The following is a 22,241-nucleotide window of genomic DNA, read 5'->3' on the forward strand; positions in this document are numbered from 1 at the left end:
TTGGGTCTGAAGTAAAACAAATGAGGTCAAAAACTTTCTGTTGTGTGAATATGAACACTAAGACGTCTTACATTCAAGGGAGAACCATTTTAAGTAGTCATTCATGGTAACCTAAATAATAATTTAAAATAATATTTTGAGTCGAAATTTGCAAACAATTTGTTGCCATTTTTCAATCCAAACACCAGTGACACAAAAATAGGCTGTGGTCTCAAGTAGGTTTGTTAACATTAACAAATTAGGCCGAAAATATTATACGAATTATAGACAATGTAGGTTTGTAAATACAATCTAAATTTGAGTTAAAAGCATCAACCAATCTTGAAACCTTTTAAAATGTAATTTCCAAAAATCAAACCAAAAATCAAACATCAGCCATCAGAGTTCTCTGTGTCGGACTGGTGATCGGTTATAAAGTGAAATAAAAAATAATAAACAATCTTGATAATGATTGTGATTTGCTTCTACATGAACAGGGAGTCTTTCTATCCCATTTCACGTCCAAACCTATTTTTAAACAAGGGGCTAAAAGGCCTCGTTACCAGCTCCTGTCCTTTCAACCATTCATGCGCCTAAACATATCATGCAACAAAACCCAAGACTTTTGAGCTTGTCTACAAATCAAAAATCCAATTTTGGAAACCTTGATCAATTGTAATGTTATCTAAATAACGGGGCTATATCATGCAACACTTTCTGCCAAGTCAAAATGAAGTTGCTGTGTCCGTTTTGTACCGGAAACCCTTCTCGTAGCATTAGCTTTAGTGTTTTATTAGTGTTGAGGTTTGGATTAAACAGTGGAAAAGAAAACAATCGCACACAAATCCTCCTTACATGTTTTAACAAAACAAACGAAAAGAAAATTAAGATTTTCCACCATTTCACGAATAGGGCTATGCTAGTTGCGGGTGCTAACTGTTAGCTTAAAATAGTAATTAAAACGCATGGGATTTGGAGCATTCTGTTGGCAAAGTCTAATGAGATACATTTATGATGAATATGAATACAAATAAACAATATAAACGTTACACTTAATGTGTTTAAATGCGTTTAAAATAAGCTATTTCTGCCTGCACAAGTGCGTTTGAGCTAAAGGTACGGAAAGGGTTTCCACTAAAAAGATTCCGATGAAAACAAAATGTACTTTGTTTCATTCACTAAATTTCCATTTGTATTGTACATCAATCTGAACATTTGTACCCCTTACATTTTTAAAGGGGTACAAATGTACAAAATACAACATTCAAATTTGTTTTTGAATGTTGTATTTTGTATTTTTGGTTGATATTTTCAGCTACTTGGTGTTCAAGTAGTAACATTAGTTTGTCTAGCAATAGTAACAATAGCAACATAATATAGCCCCTTTATTTACGGTAAATATTAAACCAATTAATATGCCTTGAATAAGTTTCTGAAAACCGCAATAAATGAAACTTGTCAATAATAAACGTCTAAGCTAATCAATACGTTTAGATGCCATTATAATAATGTTAATCAATGGCACGCGCTTGCTCCATTCATGTCCAGTCAACCACCATAGCCTTAAAATTTACATAGACCTTCTTTCCCATATAGAAAATAGATATTATGATGTGGATTAGACCTTTCGTTAGCTTTCTTCTCATATCCAAGTGTAATTATCTTATCTTAGTTCACCTACGAACGCCAAAAATAAAATGTATATTCAAAATAGTCCTCTTTAAATACTATAATCGAACACTTGTCAATGAATATATTACATGAAAATAGAAATATATGCTGCAGTGACAGGAGACTGCATAAAACAATTTGACAAACAGGACGTCGAGGTAAACCTGAATCCCGCAATACAACGCAAAATCCGTTTTCATTTTGAACGTTTTGTCATTTATGGCATCTGGTAAATGTTTTCTAATAAATGTATCTATGAATATACAGCAGTTTTCAACCAATCGCTGTTCAAATCATTCAAAATTGGGCTGATCGACTAGTGATTTATTTTATTTACATTTCAGTGCAAAGTATATGTCCAGGAGGATCAAGATTTACAAAACACTAACATATGAACTGTTAAAGGCCAACAGCGTAACTTTTCTGGTGGAGGGTTTGTCCATTCAAAATGCAGGACACATGATGACTTACATGATTATATTTAAGATTTGACTAAAACTGTTTTGACAATTTTGACATTTATAATTGAACATTCTGGTTGGGCATGAGCAGCAGATGTGACATAGGTTAGCTCTACAACTGTTACCAAGCGACCAAACTGTAAACAAGGGCCAAAATCCATTGAAATTACACAATAGTTATGATTTGACTGATCATTTTGCACCTTTATTTTGTTCAATGATTTTTCAATCTGTCAGAAAAAAGTGTCAGTTGTGTGGAAATTGTCGCTGCATTTTGGATGGAATGTCGCTTATTGATGACATCACAGAGCGATTCTGTTTTAGAACTCTACTTCCTGTAAATTTTGACTTATATTTTTTTCTTTTTTCTTCATAAACTGAACTTAATTGGTGTAAAACTATGATAACTATTTAACACAGGTTCTATCCCACCAAACTAAGTAATAATTAGAAAAAAATGTCATATGGACTTTAAATGCCATACTTTGAACATTCCAGGCAAAAACCCTCTCTTTTAAAAGTTACATAGTGTCTCTTTACTCATACAAGAATCATAGGTGCAAAGGTCACTAAACTACTGTGTTGGCAGATTTTATGCATAATATAATAATACATTTTCCTTGCGTTAATGTGAGACCCTCGATATATTGTTTCTACAAAAACATGATTCAAGTTCTCCAAATGCTTTTGGAAGAACAGCTGAAGCTACATGATTTTGTTGGATTGGTTGTTTTGGTGTCAAGTTGCTAAATAGTTGAACGTTTACACGAGTGAATCAAGAGTGCTACAGAAGAATGTTACTGTCGTGATACAAACGCCATTGAACAAAAAGCACCCAGGTTTGAAATCTATCTGAAGTTTAGGTATATTTGGCTACAATAAAAATAAAGCTTTGGGCTGCATAATGTAAATTGGAAATACTTGTTTTGATTAGATAAATGAAGCATAATAATCAAGATACATTTCAATAAAGCCTACAGTTAATTCTCAATTGTCAGTTGTCAATGTATTGTGAGTGTGGCCCCAAAAGCTAACTCTTAAGCTAACTCGCTCACACTTCTTCTGTGTGATGATTTGACATAAAACAGGTGGATCACACTCCCAGGTAAAGCCTCTGGGGGGCGCAGGAGGGGCTGGGCTGTGTGTTATCATGATTCATTATTCTGATTAACCTCACTTCAGTTTTAGCACTTGGGGGGGGTCAAGGACTGACACATATAAGATGGCGAGATCCCAGGTCATATTTTGTCATTTTTAGGTAAAATTTTTTGAAACTTTTACACTTTGTTTGAGGTTTGAAAACATATATAATATGCACCATTTTGACATGCAAAGTATAGTCGTTTAATATTCATTTTGATTTGGAAAATTACAATTATAAGACACTAGGCAAGAATGGGTGAAAATATGTGTGCCTTAATAGGATAACTAGATGCAAACAGCACATAGCAGCCTTATTTTTACCCCATAGCAGCTTTATCTCTGTACTGGGACAGAAATCTGCTATAGTAAGCTTACTTTTAATTGTAAATTATAATAGAGTAAAGATTTTATGGTCAAATTATTGCAATTTATTTTATAATTTTTCAAATTCAGTTCTAATTTAGGCCTCAATTCTTAGTTCAATCTCTCATTCTACATGGTATTTTCAGTGTTTGCTTAACAAAATGTGAAACAATTATGCTAATTTAAATGTCTTTTTATATTGTACAGCCCTGATAGAGCACTAGATAGTTTGTTTTGACACAAGCCTTAGCCCTCTCCGTCTTAATCTTTGTCACATCTTCAAATATAATCTCTCTCCTTGGAAATATAATTATTTGGTCACAAACATTAAAGTCTCAGGGACAAGAAGCTCGTACTGACTCCAGTAGGCCTACGACACTTTTATGTCCAAAATCTCTACAATCTCAAATAAAACGCCGCCTTTTCCTTAACATTCTGGTGATTAAATACTATGTATATATATATATCTATATCTGTGTACTTACTATATTTATATGGCATAGAAAATACAATCATTGGCTAGTGGTGAGACGCAATATCATTCACAATATGACCAATACTTATACCCTTATAGAGAGAAACCCATGCACATAGACATTACTTGGTTATATTATTTTACCATCCTTAAATCAAAGCCCTCCTCATAAAAAACACTCATAAACACATTCGATTCCAGCCCAAATAGCCCAAAATCCTCTTACATATCTCGATTGTCTTCAGAAACTATGGGGAATGTACTCTGCCGCAGCCATTTTAAACTCGCCTATCTGTAATCATTCTTAAATAAAATGTATTTGGTCCTGCTCATCATTCTGCTTTCTCAATATACCAAGGGGACAAACTGTAAGCTAGATGAAACTACACAGAGGTGGGTTTAGGAACAAGTTTGGTATTGTAGAAAAAGTTCATTTAAGTGCCGTTTATAATTGACGAATCAGTTAAATTTGTTTATCTAAGTGTGCACATAGTTGTATACACATACAAATTGGGACTAAACTGGAGCTAAACTGGGAAATTTACCTGGACAAGACGCAAGTCTATAGCCACGTTTCGACTGGTCCCGATCCGTCTGACCGGTCTACTTTAGAGTGCTTTGGAATAGTTATTTTAATGGTGGAGTGTGTATCCATGCTCTGGACCTGGCATTGGGTCAACTGGCATCACTCAAACGTAACATGTATTTTTAATCATAACGCCGATCTCAGCAATTCACAAAAAGACGTTTAGTAATTCCAAGTTTGTGGGGTCGCTAGAACAAACAAGGAACTACCTCCAGTTTATCGTCAGCAATTTTTTCCTTCTTTTCACTTCTGTGCACTTCTATGCCATGTTTAACATATTTCTATGTAATGCACTGGATTTTGGATAATGTTTTGGCTAATCATGAGGCATCATGCACTGGAAATATTATATTTTTTATCTCGACGCAAGTCGATAAACAGGAAACAGCTGATGCTAAAGTGTACAAGCTTTGTTTTGCTAAGTCTGTTGGCTCAACATAGTTGAGTTACCGTCACTGGAAATACGGCGGTTTATCACAGCATCATGTAAGAGTTTGGTGAGAAATTCTGTCTTGTTTTCACTTGAGTGTGTTTTGCTTGTCCAATTAGCTCGTCTTCTGGGAGCCAAAGCGAGCCTGAACCTTTTAGAAGCTAGACCTCAGAGTCTGCTTCAGACCCCTTAAATGGGCCAGTACGGTTCACAGTGGAGAGACATTCCATACTGATCTGCTCCAAAGTGTGCCAGTGGAAAAAAGCCACAGGTGACTTGTTAAACGTTAATTCAAAAGTTGCCACTTTATCAAGTTCTTTACTTTTTCAAAATGTTATTGTTTGTTTGACTGACTTGAAACTTGCACTACTTATTTGTGGAAATGTATCATATAATAAAACATTTGGCATCTTCACCCACCTCTGAAACTATGAAGTTTGAATTTCCAAGAATTCAAGCCAAACAGTTGAACCAAAATATAATACACAGCTAGTCTTTGAAACTGTTCCTGTGCTGTACACTGTCACATAATGAAAGAAATACTGACTTCCTTTGCATGAATACATAAAATAGCTACTTTAAGTTCATATTCAACAGATTAAGAAAACCACACTGTTAGACCCATGCATCCCTAACAAAACTGAAGAAAAGATGTGAAAACTGCGTATAAAAAATCAGATAAGCCGGTGACTTCCCCGCTTACTTACCATCCCACCAAAATTGTGTTAAATTTCACAAATATCACCAACTTCTCTGTCTTCACACGCAAGGGCAAACAATGTAAGATGAAGGTGGACATCCTGGCACAAGGTTCAAAATAAATACTTCAATATTTACTATACTGCACTGTAATGTACCTGATTTAAGTATAGACATGTCACTATAGAGTCACTTCAGGACCATTAATACAGTCTTATTATTGCATTGTTTTTGCATATCTCATGGGACGCAGCACCCACTCATATAATACCTATGTATCTCCAACACTTAGACTACAACACAGATCCGCTTCACACCACACGGAGGCTTTCAGACCGGCCAAACCGACGCAGACAGAACTTTTTGAGGGGAAGAAATGCAGCTGTAATACAGTGTAAAGCATTGTGGGTGACAGGAGGAATAGTTTTTTAACATAATGTTTTCATTATGCATTGCCTTATTGACAGAATCACTTATGTATTACGTTTTATAGTAATGTTTGCAATTTGTTGAAGAGACAGTTTTACTTGTAATAATTGATTCCATTGTAGCATATAAGAAATATCCAATAGTAAAATTCACTATTCACTAATACAGCCTGGAAGCAGACCTTTACCCTGAGGATCCGACCCCGCAGCCTCAACCAGGAGGGCCCTCATGTGAGAGGACCCGACCCCGCAGCCTCAACCAGGACCCCGCAGCCTCAACCAGGAGGGTCCTCATGTGAGAGGACCCGACCCCGCAGCCTCTACCAGGGGGGCCCTCATGTGAGAGGACCCGACCCCGCAGCCTCTACCAGGGGGGCCCTCATGTGAGAGGACCCGACCCTGCAGCCTCTACCAGGAGGGCCCTCATATGAGAGGCCCTGAACCTGATCACGGTACCAGGAGGGCCCTCATGTGACTTACCTCTAGCCATAGGTTTCCGAATTACTTTAATCACACTTTTTATCACCTGAAGTGTTAGTCCACTGTCTAAGAAAGGTTATTTGACCTGATATTATCAATTAAAAAAAAGGCTCCTTTATTAAAGTGAAGCACATCTAATATATAGTAAATGTATATGTAAATATAGCACATAGATGATAAAGCATTGTGGATGTACTTGGTCTGGTTCAGATTAGACACAAGTCTGTTATGGTTAGGATTGAAGTAATAATCTTAATTTTTCTAACAGTACGTATTAAATAAATAAAAAATGAACTGCAATGCACACTGATATCGATACCTAACTGTTTTCCAATTGACGGCCCGTGGATGGAGGTAAATCACGTTATGGCCCTCCTGGTACAGCCTGCGGGGTCGGGTCCTCAGGGCATAGGTCTGTAGCCAGGCCCTCTCGAGATTTTAGGTTCCCTAAACCACCACAAAAATCAAATATGAAATAAAAATATGAATCCAAAATTGAACCAGCCTTCCAACAAACATGAATAGCCTTTGTGACATCATCTAAAACATAGCAATGGTCCGTTATTGTAATGATTGATACAAATAGTCAAGTTTTCCATAAATGATAATCAAAAACAAGAGTGCTCACATTTATTTTGCATATTAATGTCAGAAGTGTGTTACTGGCACAGGAAGCAGAGTATGGCTCTTTAATACGCCTTCTGTTAAAACCACTCCTTCCCAATAGTATCAAAATTACAATTACAGTATATTTGATATGAATGGGGGTTTTAAGCCAATATATGGGTATGTTTAAAACTGTAACATGTAAATTTGGCAACTGTACGTCTGACCAATCCACAATCAATCTTTATTTAAATTTAGCCATTAATCTATTTGCTTTGAAATGTGAAAATCGGCCTAAATTGGAATCAAACCTGGAAGCAAACATCTGCTTCTGTGCACATTCTACCAGGCAATCAAATCTAAATCTATTTTGCACAAGCTAATCCTTCATTTTTAAGTAGTTGGGTTAGGTTTTGTCATTTGTTTTCCAAAATATGAGGAAAAAAACAGATAAAAACAATGATGATTTGAGAGACTAGATACACAACAGAATGGATCATCTGTTCACCAGCCCTATAAAATCAAACTTTATGAATGAATTTGTTTTAAATGTATTCAGTCATCGCCCTTGACATTGGCAGTACATTTCTGGTCCTTGTACTTGTTACTCTACAAAAGTATATAAAAAAAAGTTGCAACGGGTTGTCGGCTCCGTTGCTCATTCGATCTTCTAAATAAAGAAAAACGCAACACGGATTTTCCTAGATCATAAAGAGCAGCCTTTTCTCAGCAGCTTGGCTAAAAGTCAAACTATACTAAAAAGAAACAACTTTGGAAGCATGTCTGTCCATGGTAACCCTGTGTTAAGGAGGCCCGTAATCTCATACACAAACGCACACACTCCCCTTCACACAAACATGAACGGACTCGAATGCTACCTTAAATTACTGTCTAGGCTTAAAATCATTTGCAGAATACATAAGTAATCATTCAAATACGCGCGCACGCATTCACACAAATTATTCGCACGCATTTTTCTCCTCTGGGAAAAATAAATAAATAAATAGATACAATCTGTAAAAGGTGCATACGAATTGACAGAAAGCCCCCCCTGTAAAATACATACAGTTCAATCATTCGTTCACGCATTTGTCTTGTACTAAAACGCAGACTACCATAGAGAAATCTACACTATGCCCTGCTTCAATACTTAAAACCTCTTAAAATCTCCTAAAAGAAACGGAGCGAAAATACATGTAATAAACCAGCACCCCAAGGATAAATTGTTAAAACAAGATATCATGGCTAGCCAGTTTTGCACGATAATAAAGTGGTAATTAAATACACAGGACAGGGAGGGCGTGGCTGAGCAAATTCTCATGTTTTAAGGAAGAGGAAGTAGCTGACTAGATAGTTTAAATCCTCTGCCCCAAAACATTTTGCACACAAACCTCTCTGTAGCGGATCAAAGCAAAAATAAACTTGAACTCATTGGTGAAAAGGACGGTGTAGAGATGAGGGAGGAAGGAGCGAGGGAGAAGAGAGGAGCGCTCGAGGTATCAGAAGAAGGGGCCGCTGTTTCTGCTCTGGCTCCTCTGTTTCCTGTGAGGGGCAGAGAGCGCACCGCTAAACAAGACAAGGTGGTTCTGTCTCTGTCAGAGGCCCCTGGACGTGTCCGTCCCTCAGATCCTTCCCCCCGTGTTGTCTGGGAGCGATGCGTCGTGACGGCGGCTCCCAGGCTGGCAGGGCTTTGCTCCAGGATCCTTAGCTTTGGAAGAGGAGAGATGAGAACAAACAGGGAGTGGGTGGTCCCATGTTCTCATTACAGCGCTTCATAACCTCCAGAGCAGGTTTGTGTCCCATCCTCCATGAGCTGGTCTGTCCCTGAGCCTCAGGCGCCAGATAAAACACAAATAAATAACCACAAAGAAGAAAATGAAAACGGATAAATCCCAGGAAGTCCATAAAAGGAATTCCTGTTTCTTTCCTTTTTGCTTCTCGGCTGCTCTTCACCGTCTGAGGACAAACTGTGAGGCACTTTAGAGACACAGACACACAGCATACACGCAGTAGAAGAGAGTATAGAGCTTATACTTTACTACAAACATACACACGTACAAGCGCAGACGACCAACATTGTACTGGGCTGGTCACAGCCACCACAGTCCCTGCCTGAGCGTCCCGGGGCAGAGGCAGTGTGGACAGGCCTCCGGGTGGCGCCGCTGAGCGCCTCAGTCTGCACCACAGAGAGCACTGACTCCTACAAACTGGTCACACACTCATCGTCCTCTATCAGCGCACTGTTCCTCTGGCCCTCTGGCCGGAGCAGAGAGCTGTCCTCCTCGTCCTCCTCTGTGCCTGTCCCAAGAGCCAGCAGCTCCTGCCGCTCCTCCACAGAGGAGGGCCCCTCCATGCTGCTTTCACTGCCCCGGTGGTCTCTGTGTGCGGCCAGACTGTTGGGCCGCAGGCTGCAGAGAGGCGTGGAGCTGCCCTGGGCTAGTGCAGCCGTGTTCCCGTTCAGGATGTTGTTGGCCGCGTGCTCCATCTCCTCGATGGTCATGTCGCAGGCGTCGGCCAGCTCGGCTTTGGTGGCCTCAATGAAAGAGGGGTCCTGCGCGAACTTCCCCAGACCTTCTGATATTAGCACCTGCACACGGATGACAAATCATTCAATTTGTTTCAGATGTGAGATAAAGATCTACTGTCTTTGACAAACTTACTGCCTCCACCAGGCTTCCCGCGCTGCCATGGGACAGAGAGCAGGAGTCTTTGCCCAGCAGAGAGGGCACTGTGAGGGAGACAGGCCGGGGGGCTCTGCCTGAAGCATTGCCTGGAGCTCTGCACTGAACTCCGGAGGTACTGGGGCTGGGCGCCCGGCTGTTACCATTACTGTCATTATACCTGCCGCATAAAAACAGCTTTGTAAACACTAATAATAGAACACCATTACAGGCCATAGAGAAATGCACTGTACCAGGGCCCGCAGTTCACTGAGGGCAAACTGGTGTTGAGCTTTTCATGGGAGCTGGTGCTCTCTAGCTTCAGGGAGGGCACCCGCTGGTAAGAGGCTTCACCGCCATGGGCTACAAAAACAAATACATTTAAAACAGTTAGAGTGTTAAAACTATATGAGAAAGTGATCTCAGTATATTTCAAGATTATACATGAGACTCTTGTAAATAACAGGGTTTTTTAGCCGCTCTGGAGAGCAGCTTCAGTGAGAGACTGATCCACCCTTGCTGTGTGAAGGAGAGATTTCGCAGGTCTTTCCTTCCTGCTGCTGTCAGACTTTATAACAAACACTGTTAGTCCTACTGTGCAATTACTGTCGTGATTCATGTGCAATTACTGTGCAATTCATGTGCAATTACTGTCGTGACACATATTCATGTGCAATTACTGTCGTGATCACATGCAATGGTATTTATTTATTTTTATCTTTATTATTTTTACCCTCCATCCCTTGTTGGGAAATGGGAGGTTTTTGTTTATAAGAGATCTTCTACTGAGAATGTTTTTCAAACTTCCTGTGATCTGTTCTGTTCTTCTGTATCTACCTGCGTTGCATCAATGACATTTCCCCATGTGGGACAATAAAGGAATATCTCATCTTATCTTATCTTTTGTCAAATAGGTTGAAGATTAATGGATTTGTGTAGCAAATGTCTCAGTGCCACAGTTTGATGCATGCTCTATGTTTTTACGATATGAATAATAGTGTAGGGCTATGGAGGGTTGGTCACCATGTGACTTGCATGATTTATTTTTATTCAACCGTTATCAAAATTTAAACAAGAATGTAAAAAAAAAAGAAAAATATGTATGTGTTTAGAAAAACAAGACGTTTCAACTCTCTGATTGAGTATGACTCTTGGATGAGAGTCGAAGCATCTTTTAAAAACACTATCCAGATGACTACAACTGAATCTGAATCTTTTTCTACAATGGAACAGTCCTGGACGAATGAGGGATTACACCGATTTTTCCATTTACACTGAATCAAAAGTGTGCCCCTCCTGAATGAGAGCCTTTGTGCAGTAGTAGAGTTAAGCGTGTGTGAGGGGCAGTACCGGTGGGACTGGCTGGAGGCGTGGAGCACAGCCGACTGAACAAAGTGGGAGAGTGACTCCGTCTGAGCAGAGGACTCAACCCTGCCACTGCCAAAGCCTAGACAACAAGACCAGGTAGAGTCAAGCAAGGACTTTAGTCATAATAGTGTACACTGAGCAAAAATACACTTTAGTTTTTTTTCATGAGCTGAACTCAAAGATACGAAACTCTTTCTATATACATAGAAGACCCATTTATCTCAAATATTGTTCACAAATCAGTCACAATCTGTCTTACTGAGCAAATAATACCCATCCCATCTCACAGGTGTGTGTCAGTATCTGGTCTGATCACCAAAATGGCAGCGTAAGTTGCTGGACATTGGCAAGAACTGGAACACACTGTGGTATACACTGATCCAGAGCATCCTACACATGCTCAGTTGGTTACATGGTCATTGTGGTGACACATGATGATGCACAGCTCCATCTTGCAAGGATCTGGACACATTTCCTGGAAGCTGAAAACATCCCAGTTCTTGCATGGCACATCACCCACTGAGCATGTTTGGGATGTTTGGGATGTGGTGGTCCCACCAGACACTGACAGGTTTTCTGAACCCCCCAGACACTCCCAATAAATCAAAACCAAACATCTCACTGGCCTTTTATTGTGACCAGTCTAAGGCACACCTGTGCAATATTCATGCTCTCATCATCTTCTTGATATGGCACACTTGTGAGGTGGTATGGATATATTATTCATATTGATATTAATCACTCAGTAAGACATATTTTGACAGATGTGTGAAGTATATTTGAGATAAACGGGTTTTTGTGTTGATAGAAAAGTTTCTTACCTTTGTGTTCAGCTCATGAAAAATAGGAGCCAAAAAGTATTGTTTTGTATTTTTGTTCAGAAATCTCTGAATAGTAATGAGTATATTTCTGCTGTTTTTTGTAATGAGTGTAAATACCTGGTGATGTACGAGGTGCAGAGGGACTGCTGTCTTTTGGGAAACATCAGGCTTTGAATGTCTCCTTAGACACTCCAAGTGAAAGGACGATCGCCGCCCTGAAAACACAGAAATTAGTTAAACTATACATTAGTGATGAAGACACAAGTAAGATGGCACCTGGGTAGATTCCATTCCCTGTATAAGTGACAAAATGCAGTGCCTCTGGATAAGTCTCTGTCAACCTCGCCTGGATTTTACAAATGAAGCCGTGCGTTGGGGAACTATAAATCATAATCACAAAATATGAGATAAAAAATCTAATATAAGCCCTAGGAGGGGCAGGCGCTGTATTCATGTGGAGTCGGCTGGAGTCTTATTCATGCGTATAAATATCATTCCTCTTTATAAAGCCGGTGCATTGATATAAAAGAATACGCGCTATCGCTAATCATTTCACCCATGCATTTCCTCATGTTCCTCCTGTCTGGTTTACCCTGAAGTTACATTGCTCCACTCTAATCCAGCTTTGTAGTGCAGGTCTCAGGTCGGAATCTATAGTTTGTGTTGTAGTGTTTGCGTCTCACCCAGTGACGTCGGGCAGAGGAAGACTCTTCTGGGCGACTGCCTGCCTCCTCCAGCCCTGCGCTCCTCTGCCTCCTCCACCTCCTCCATGGGGGTCAGCTGCTTACACGTATCGTCCTGGTACACCAGCCTGAACCACACGCACACACACAAACATCAGCAAAACCCCCCCCAACCAGCGCCCCCCCACTGTCAGCACATAAGCTCAGCACAGATAAAACAACACGGCTGCAGATGACTCGAGACAGTACATGTCAGTAGGCCTGTCACGATAAAGCATTTTCAAGTGATTAAGAAGGACACGCAAACTACTTTATGCTACCGACACAATAAACTTAAAGCATGATAACCCCAGTAAACTATTTGCCCCCCAAATGAGCCATTGTAAAGAGTTTTAATAAATAGATACACATCTTTACTACATGTTTTAGATATATGTCAGATATATTTATGGGCCATACAAGTAAAAAGTTTGACTCTCTACAGCTCAAATTTAAAGAAGCCATACTATGCTTTTTTTCATGACTTAGTATTGGACTATAACACAAGTAGATCCTAATTTAGAGTGTGTATCTGCTCGTTTAAGTGTCTGTTGTCAGTACCTGGATGATGTATGAGTCTGTGTCTTCTAATGTAAATAGTGCATATATTTCTATGTAAAAACCTTACTTGTTTTTTTATTCCCTGTTTTAGGCTGACTGTAACAGCAGTCATGGGACTGCAGATGAAAAATAGCCTTTTGGCTAATTCTGGCATATTTACAGAAATGTTTATTAATGTGCACTGTCCCTGAAATAAATAAATACATTTTACATTTTATAAGTATTTATTAATTCCAAACCACAATATTGATCTAAAACGGCTCGGTAATAGAAACAGGTCCATTGACTTCCTGTTCCAAACTGCAGAACTGATGAGCCCCTCTTTTCACTGTAACAAGCAGCAGATCCTTTACATGGTTGTATTTATAAAAGTGGCAACCTGACATTTTAGAACCCAGCATGTCACTTGGGCGGGGTAGGTGAAAACAGAACTTTTCTGAGCACTGTAAGCCTCAGTTGCAGGACAATATATGATTAATAAAACATGCAGAAGACAACTTTGAGTAAAGGAATTAGGGGGAATAACTCCTATGCTCTTGTAGAACTCGGTGCAGGAGGTGGGGGACAGGAGGGTCTATGCTGGACCATGAGTGTCGCCCCCTGCAGGACACTCTGTCCGCTCTGGAGAGCGGCTTCAGTGAGAGACTGATCCACCCTCGATGTGTGAAGGAAAGGTTTCGCAGGTCTTTCCTTCCTGCTGCTGTCAGACTTTATAACAAACACTGTTAGTCCTGAACACTCGCAATACTGACCTAACCTAATACTGATGTGCAATTCCGTCATATGCGCAATTGCTGTTGGAATTCATGTGCAATTCATGTGCAATTACTGTGAAATTCATGTGCAATCTATGTGCCGTCGTGACACATATTCATGTGCAATTACTGTCGTGATCACATGCAATGGTATTTATGTATTTATTTATTAATTTGTCTATGGGAGTTTTTATTTATAGGAGATCTTCTACTGAAAGTGTTTTTCAGACTTCCTATAAGTGATCTGTTCTTCTGTTGTATCTACCTCTGTATCTACCTGCGTTGCACCAATGAAATTTCCCCATTTGGGACAATAAAGGAATATCTTATCTTAGTTCATGGGGCGACCACAAGAGGCGCGCCAGCGCCACAGGGTGCCTTATGACATCATTGCATTTCACCCTTTATTCTTCCCTCCACCCCATCACCGAGTGCCTTATGATGTCACCAGTGTTCAGCCTTAGTTCCTTTGATCCTGGGGCAGGGTATATAAGCCGGGGAATCTGTATTGTATCTGTTCTTCTTCTTCTGTGTCTCCTTCTGAGCCTAGATAAAGCTACCAAAGCACCTCATATCGTCTTACGGTCCGCACGAGGTCAAAGCACTGGAAGAACAACTTTTAGGACTACGACAAAGTCTGGGGAATAAAGTCTGGCGGTAATGCGACACTCGGCTGTCGACTGCCATAAAACAATAACAACAGCAACAACAGTCTAAGGAATAAAGTCTGGTGGTAATCCAACACTCGGATGCCAACCGCCATAAAACAACAACAACAACAACAACAACCGTCCTGAGTAATCTTTCCTACATTTAATGGTCCTTCGAGCCGGATGTGGAATTCTCTGCCCTTGAAGATGGAGGATGAGGATCGAAGCCCTTACAACAGCGAGGATGATGCCACGTTGTTGGAACAACTGGAGGAGTTCCGCCGCAGGATCGCGGAGCGGGCAGCCCGAAGGTCGGCTCGGCGCCAGCAAGAGAGGACCCCCCTTCCAGAGGTAGGTGGGATCAAGCTAGAACAGGGTTCAAGCCCGACCCCGGACTACCAGGCGCCCGATCCGTGAACGTTGCAGGGGGTGGGACGGAGCCTACTGCAACGACCGTAGCCATCATCTGAGCCGGTGCCCCAGCCTCGCCACGCTCAGCCAAGCCCAGCTGACCGAGTGGATAAAGACCAACAAACGGTGCTGGCGCTGCGCTCGCTCACATAGGGCGGCGCAGTGCACCCTCAAGAAGTGTTGCCACTTGTGCCAGGGCCGACACCTACAGGTCCTGCACCAGGTCAACACCAAGACCCCAACCGCGCCTGCCCCTGCTAGCAGGATCCCCCCTGCTGATCATGTGGGGGGCCCCGGCCCCCCACATGATCTACCGTGACCGCCCGTCTGGGAGAAGACGCGTTCTACTGAAGGTGGTGCCGGTAACCCTCCACCATGAGGGTAAGACCCTGAAGACTCATGCGGTACTGGATGATGGGTCCGAGAGGACTCTGCAGGCGCATGGGGCGGCCGCCACGGCCCGAGAGGGTCTTCCCGGAGCTGTCGGATCCTGAGAGGCCGAGAAGCAGTCCGACGTCCCCAGGGGACCTGCACGGACTTCCGGCGCTGAAGAGCACAACCAGTCGGTAGGCTGGAGGGCTGGTGGCGCAGTAGCCTTTGTTTAGAGCAAATGTACTCCATACATTTTTTTGTACTTGTCTCCAATGTGTAGAAAAAGATTCAGTTGTAGTCATCTGGTTCAGTCAATTGAATCTTATTCTACAATAGAATACTGGACAAATGAGGGATTACACCGACTTTTCTACTATGACAAACTTAAACATTATTTTATATTTTGCTCATTTAAGCTTTTGGTAAACGTCATGAAGACAAATCGCCGTGCTGCCGGACCATACTGTTGACATGGAGAGAGTATTCCTGTGTGTGTGTGTCGCGATGACGTGCTTCTGGGATGTTTTTTGCATCGCTAAAACTGCACATACTTTTTCACCTGGGATTTATTTCTTAAAAATTAGATTGGAGATGTGAAAAACAACATCATGAACTTATTCCCAGTGCACAAAAAATTAATTAATTTAATGCTAAAACTACTGGAGAGAAGCTGGTGACATATCGGATCTGACATGTCCAGGAAAAAGAGAATCTGGTCTCCCTAGTAGTTAAAACCTTTTTCAATTTTGCTCGTGTCTCCTTTAATGTACTACAAATAATACGATAAAACTAGTGAATATGAACACATTCGCATGCTCTCGTTCATCTCTCATTTGTTGAAACAGAGTAATTATCGTGACAAGCCTACATGTCATAGGAGAGCGAGTGCGTGTCCTCGTGGTACTCCCTGTCGTCGGCGTAGCTCTCGTCGTACGTCTCCTCCATGGACCCCTCCTCCCCTCTGAGGATTATGGGCAGGCGGCTGTCGCTAGAGTCCGAACTATGAGCGAAGACACACGGACACAAGACGCACAAACACACAGAGAATATGAACATAAACACGGACGACAAATAGACAAAAAATATACACAGGATGAGACAACGGCAACACAACTCAGCAGCAACAAGCTTCAAGAAGAGAAACGGCTAAAGCAACACCATGGAACCTTAACCAGATCAGATCACAGTTGTATTTTTGTATTTCTAGCTACCGTGCAAATAATTTCCCTTGTGGATCAATGGTTGTCGAGGAGATATTATTTCATGGGGTTCAACTGTTCAAACTATAGTAAAGTGAGTCATTACAATACAGAATAGAAAATATTGCTGTCAAAAAGTCCTTGCATTCATAACAGGAAAAGACGTGACGGAAACATTGGTAGAATTAAAATGACTTGAATTTACAATATTAATCTTGAGTGTCTTGTTTTCATTTTAATCTTTTTTTTCTTTCAATATTTTCTCTTCATTGCCTTCATTGTTAAGGAGAACGATCTGCCATTTAAATAATAAATAAAAAACAATTATCTGCGCCAAGATAATAGAGCTTGAAATAAAAAGAAAAGATTGTGAAAACATATTAAAGTGAAATAGCACTATTCACAGGTTTGGGATATGGATGTTTTATGGTGTTGCTTTAACTTAAGCGCATGAATAAAGAGGAGAGCTCACAAGCCAAAGCGTAAACGGAAAGAGTTTGAGAAGCAGATATTTTAAGCAAAGGATGGACTGCAGCATTAGAAGCAAAACTGAACTAAGTACGGCCATCTTCACTAACAAAATTGTATCAAATCTAATAATAAGAAGGATCACTTTCAAACTCCTGGCTGTAAAGTATCTCTGACTGAATTTAGTTTTAAAGGGGCACTCTGGAAGTTTTTTGGTAGGTGGTCTGCATCTTCTTGTCTCGGAGGAGATGTTATTGCTTTGGAGGGTTTAACAGTATGCTATTAATCTATCTCCATGGAGACAAGCAGGAGACACCAACAGGCTGAATATAAAAAATGTCTGTAACTGAATTTATGCATGACATTCATAGACACAAAGTTCTCTGCCTGCTACTCAAACTCACTTGACAAATCAGAGTTACGAATGATAGATGATAATAGTGAAGGCAATCTCCATATTAAAGTATATAAAATATGTCTTTCATGTTATTTATCTGGTGTCCTTGTCAGTGCCTCTTTTGTAGCGGAAACCCTTTTCTTACCTCCTTACCTTTAGCTCAAAAACGCTTGTGCAGGCCCAAATACCATTTTTTTGTTTTACGTTATTTGTACATCCAAGGTTAACATTGTAATTAGGCCAAAGCCGAAGGACGAGAATTGTCCCAGCGAGGAACTTACTAAAATTGTATCCGAGAGCCAGAAAATTGCAAAAATCAAGTAGGGACAAGGACGGATATGCTAGTGAGTAGTATCAAAAATTAGAACTCTGTGAGTTCTAAGTAGACAACTGAAAATATTCAAAACGGGTTAATTTGTGACTGGGCACAATGCAACAAAATTACGTGACTCCAGCATGAGTTTTTATAGCTGGAAAAAAATGGTTGAAAAAAGAGTTTCCGTTGGTATTATTTCTTTTCCCAAACCAGCCCAATTTTGACCCCCTGAACGTTAACGAAAAAATGTTCTACCCAAAATTCAGGACCGGTGAACATCTTGTTTTTTTAGGTGTCTAAAAAAAATTATGACGCAAAATGTCTCGCTGCACCACCTAAAATTTCAAAATAATTACGCCAATAACTGACCTTTTTCAACGTAGACTTATGAAAATTGGTCCAGACATAAATCGTGTTGTGCCCCCACCCCTAAACCCCACAGGGAGTCGGCCATTGTGGTGTGAACCCAATTTTTTCCACCTTTTCCACCTCATACTTTATTTTTTTCCACCTTGGATTTTCAGTGGGGAAATGTAGGTGGGGGGATTAGAGGTGTGCTCTTGGCGGTGGCTCATACCCCGCGGTTGCAAAGGGGGCTTGGGCCTTTATCGCGCCGCGCAGCTTTAATTTTTATTGATATTACATAAGACATATTTTTATCACTAGTTTAGTCTATATGTCAGATTAGACAACACATTTCACTAAAACGTAGTAAAAAAAAAAGATATTTCAATTTGACCATTTTTGTAATGGTATAGTTTTACTTCCTGGTTGGATATTAGCCCAAACATGACATAGGTAGAGGTAATTCCACAACTGTTACCTAGCAACCATGCCGTACACAAGAGCCAAAATCCATTTAAAAAACAATAGCTATGATTTGCCAAACAATGATACCATATAACACCTTTATTTCTTTTGAATGATCATAAACTGTCAGAAAAATTTCAGTGTATGTAAAATGTATTTTCTATGGCATGTTGCCTTTTGATGACATAGACTCGGATGTGAAACATCTTAGTTAACTTCTTACATTTATTACTTGGTTAAAATATGTAAGACAATGTGTGCAATTGATTTTTCAATTGTAAATCCCAATCTTGAGGCAAATAAAACACTATAAGAGAGATAAAACTAAAGGTACAAAAAAGGGTTTCTGGTATGAAAGGGGCCCTGACACTCATCACCAGTGACATGTGAAAGAGGATGTTTAGTGGTCAGAAATCTTAAAGGCGCAATGGACGATTTTTCGGCGATTTGAGAACGCATGCGCACTCCCCCGTGTGGACTGATACAACACACACGTGCGTTTATTAGCGCGACGGATCGCATCGCGTCTCTCGTCTCCCATAGATTTCAGTCTCTTATGAGTCAGCTCGAACAGTCTATCTCCGTCCTAATTTTGTCCCGTACACTGAGGGAACTATATTATGATAGATCAATGCGCTCAGACACGCGGAACCGTGCTGCTCTCATGGGACGAGCCACACGCGGCTGCAGGTGAGCGGTAGGTGCGTTTTATGATTGATACGTGGCAGGACTAATGGGCAGTCCACGCCACGAAGAAATAAGACTCAGATTTGGGCCCAAAATATCGTCCATTCAACCTTTAACTTAAAGGTGGTATGGCCGATTTTTTTCAGCAATTTTTTTATCATATTTCCTCGTGGCGTGGATAAATCATTTGTCCTGCCACGTATCAATCATAAAACGCACCTATCGCTAACCTGCAGCCGTGTGCGGTTCGTCCCCACGTTTCCGCGTGCCTAAGTGCATGGATCTATCATAATATAGTTCCCTCAGTGTGGGGCAAAATGAAGACAGAGAAAGACAGTTCGAGCTGACGCAGAAGTGGACAGAAATCTACGGGAGACGAGAGATGCGATGCGCTCCGTTGCGCTAATAAACAAACGCACGTGTGTGTTGTATCAGTCCGCACGGGGGAGTGCACATGCGCACTGCCTGCGTTCTCAAATCGCCGAAAAATCGTCCATACCGCCTTTAAAGTTATGACTTTTAGCAGGGCTTTGACCTAAATGATGTTGGTGGGTTTTACCGGCCTAAACCTTCTTTAATATTCATAACTTGTGTTTTTGCAGGCTAATTCTAACAGCTATAGGAAAAACAATAACATCTCGAAAAGTTACATAATGCACATTTAAACCAAAAAAAGCAACTAACCAGAAATCAAATATTTGTAAATGCTTTTCATAAACTGTGTGTGGCCGATCTGAGTTTGATCGAGGCCAGACCACAGAGGAGCTAGAACAGGAAAGGCCAAAGATAGCTCACTCAGATCAGCTGCACATCACAGGGACAGGCACCATTTAGCTCACAGTCCAAACACTCTGTTGTGAGATTGGTTAAGTGGTGTTTGTGACTAGATTTGCACTCATCCAGCTTTTTCCGTTCCAAAATCAAAACAAATTATTGTCTATAAGTATCTACCCAAATTCAATAACAATCGAGACTGAACATGGGAACGTCTATACTGAGTAACCATACACATAAGTATCTATGGAATAGCATTACAACTTCCTGATGAGATGTTCAAGGAAACAATGGCCAGTAAATACATCATTTGATTGGTCTCCTTATCAACTGATTCCTTGGAACCGATATGCTGGACAGCCAATCCGGTACATTTCCCCGAATCGGAGCCAGTGGGAAACTGTCGCTTTTATAAACACTGCATTATATTGTGGTTAGCTTTATTAGTTGTATTACCAACTAAATGGTTAAGGTGCATAGTCAACAACGTTGCTATGGCACTTAACCAGCGATGGTTTTGGCATGATATTTGCAGGAGAGTTTTGCATTTAAGTGGAAACAGCTGTAGCACACGATTGTCCCATGTCACATACCGCATGAGGGAGTCATAAAAACACGTCCTGCTCAGCCACATTCAAGAGGAAGAAACAAGTGGGAAAAGAAAGAATGAAATGATCCTGAGGTTTAAAGAGACTTTAAGATACCATAAAAAGAGATACATTTTAAATACAGTGTAATAAGCATAACTAACACACTCAACAGTGGGCTGAGACTTCTGGTTCCAGAAGTAGAATTAATTTGCACCCACAGACATTTAGAAAACATATACATTTATAACCACAATATAATAAATCATTTTGCTGTATGATCAAGTGAATCATATTTATAAGATTGAACATAATCACATTTTGGGGCGCTAACTGCTGAATAGACCCAAAAGACCATATGTAGTACTTCACAATGCATCTTTAAGAAAGTCCCATTATTTCGAGCACAGAGGTCTTGATGAGGGTCCTAGCGTGAATAAAGTTGGGGTGGTACAGTGAGACCTCTTCTGAGTTATTTCGGTTTCGGAACTGCAATTAGCACTTATCTGAGTTTAAAGTTTAACTCGATTGATGCAATCAGACCAGGCCCATGGCATTGGCAGAAAAGGCAAATGATCAGGGTTAATGTAAATTTGGGATTTGTTGATCAAATATACCCCAGAGTACCCCATCAGTTTTGCTCAAAATTTCCTTTTGAGGACCCCCAGACCCACTTGCTTTCAAAATAGCTGCTACAAAATGCATTCAGAAATCTAGTCAGAGATCCTTAATTACTGGACTAACGTCCACAAAGGTCTTCACAAAAGTGCCCAGTATTAGACTGTTACTGCGGCTGGGGGCCAGCTTTGGGGCCAGCTTTTTTAAAGTCTATTGAAGAATGAAATGGTAACTATGCTTTCATAACCAGAAGTTCCCACTCACTGTTGAGTTCAATAAGGAGAGAGAAGAATGAAATAAGGAGAAAGAACGAAAAAGGTTAAGTAAGACGTTTAAAAAATGAATGAAGTTTGCAGAGATTTGATGAATTCTGACCTCTTTGGAGGGAAGCACCAGGCGGAGCGGGGCAGCAGGATGGGGGTGAGGGGCTGCTCCGTGTGCCCATCCACAGTGCTGATGGTGGGGCTGGGGAAGCAACTGCCCTGCCCTGGGATCATGCCTGTGTTGTTTGCGTTGTTGAGGTTTGCGTTGGACCCGGAGGAGGAGTAGGACGAAGGCGTGAAGGTGGTGGAGTCCATGAGTTTTTCGTGGGACGGGCTCTCCCCCTCACAGGGCGACCCCTTCTGGCTGATGTGCAGGGGCCGCTGGGTAGTGAAGGTCTGGGGGAAGGAGGCGCGCCCGTCACTCTGGTTGTAGTAGTTCACATGGTTCCCAAACAGGCCCCCTGAGCGCTGTGGGGCAGAG

The 22,241-nt window shown here is 41.0% G+C and overlaps 1 protein-coding gene across 1 annotated transcript in view; it reads right to left on the minus strand.

Annotated features, from left to right (window-relative positions):
* Window positions 1–8,897: 8,897 nt before the first annotated feature.
* The window catches only part of cacna1c (calcium channel, voltage-dependent, L type, alpha 1C subunit), a 305,644-nt gene continuing 292,300 nt past the window's right edge, over window positions 8,898–22,241 (minus strand). Inside the window, exons 45-53 of the mRNA XM_072455203.1 lie at window positions 21,873–22,228; window positions 20,886–20,912; window positions 16,510–16,641; window positions 12,854–12,981; window positions 12,288–12,385; window positions 11,332–11,428; window positions 10,236–10,344; window positions 9,982–10,162; window positions 8,898–9,908 (exon numbers count right to left, since the gene is read on the minus strand). Of these exons, the coding sequence (XP_072311304.1) occupies window positions 9,522–9,908; window positions 9,982–10,162; window positions 10,236–10,344; window positions 11,332–11,428; window positions 12,288–12,385; window positions 12,854–12,981; window positions 16,510–16,641; window positions 20,886–20,912; window positions 21,873–22,228 (1,515 nt within the window). The 3' untranslated portion in view covers window positions 8,898–9,521. The remainder of the gene's footprint in view (window positions 9,909–9,981; window positions 10,163–10,235; window positions 10,345–11,331; window positions 11,429–12,287; window positions 12,386–12,853; window positions 12,982–16,509; window positions 16,642–20,885; window positions 20,913–21,872; window positions 22,229–22,241) is intronic.

Source organism: Eucyclogobius newberryi, unplaced genomic scaffold (genome assembly GCF_026437365.1).
Source record: "Eucyclogobius newberryi isolate DKJ021-1_F unplaced genomic scaffold, fEucNew1.0.hap1 SCAF_2, whole genome shotgun sequence".
Taxonomy (NCBI): Eukaryota; Metazoa; Chordata; class Actinopteri; order Gobiiformes; family Gobiidae; genus Eucyclogobius; species Eucyclogobius newberryi.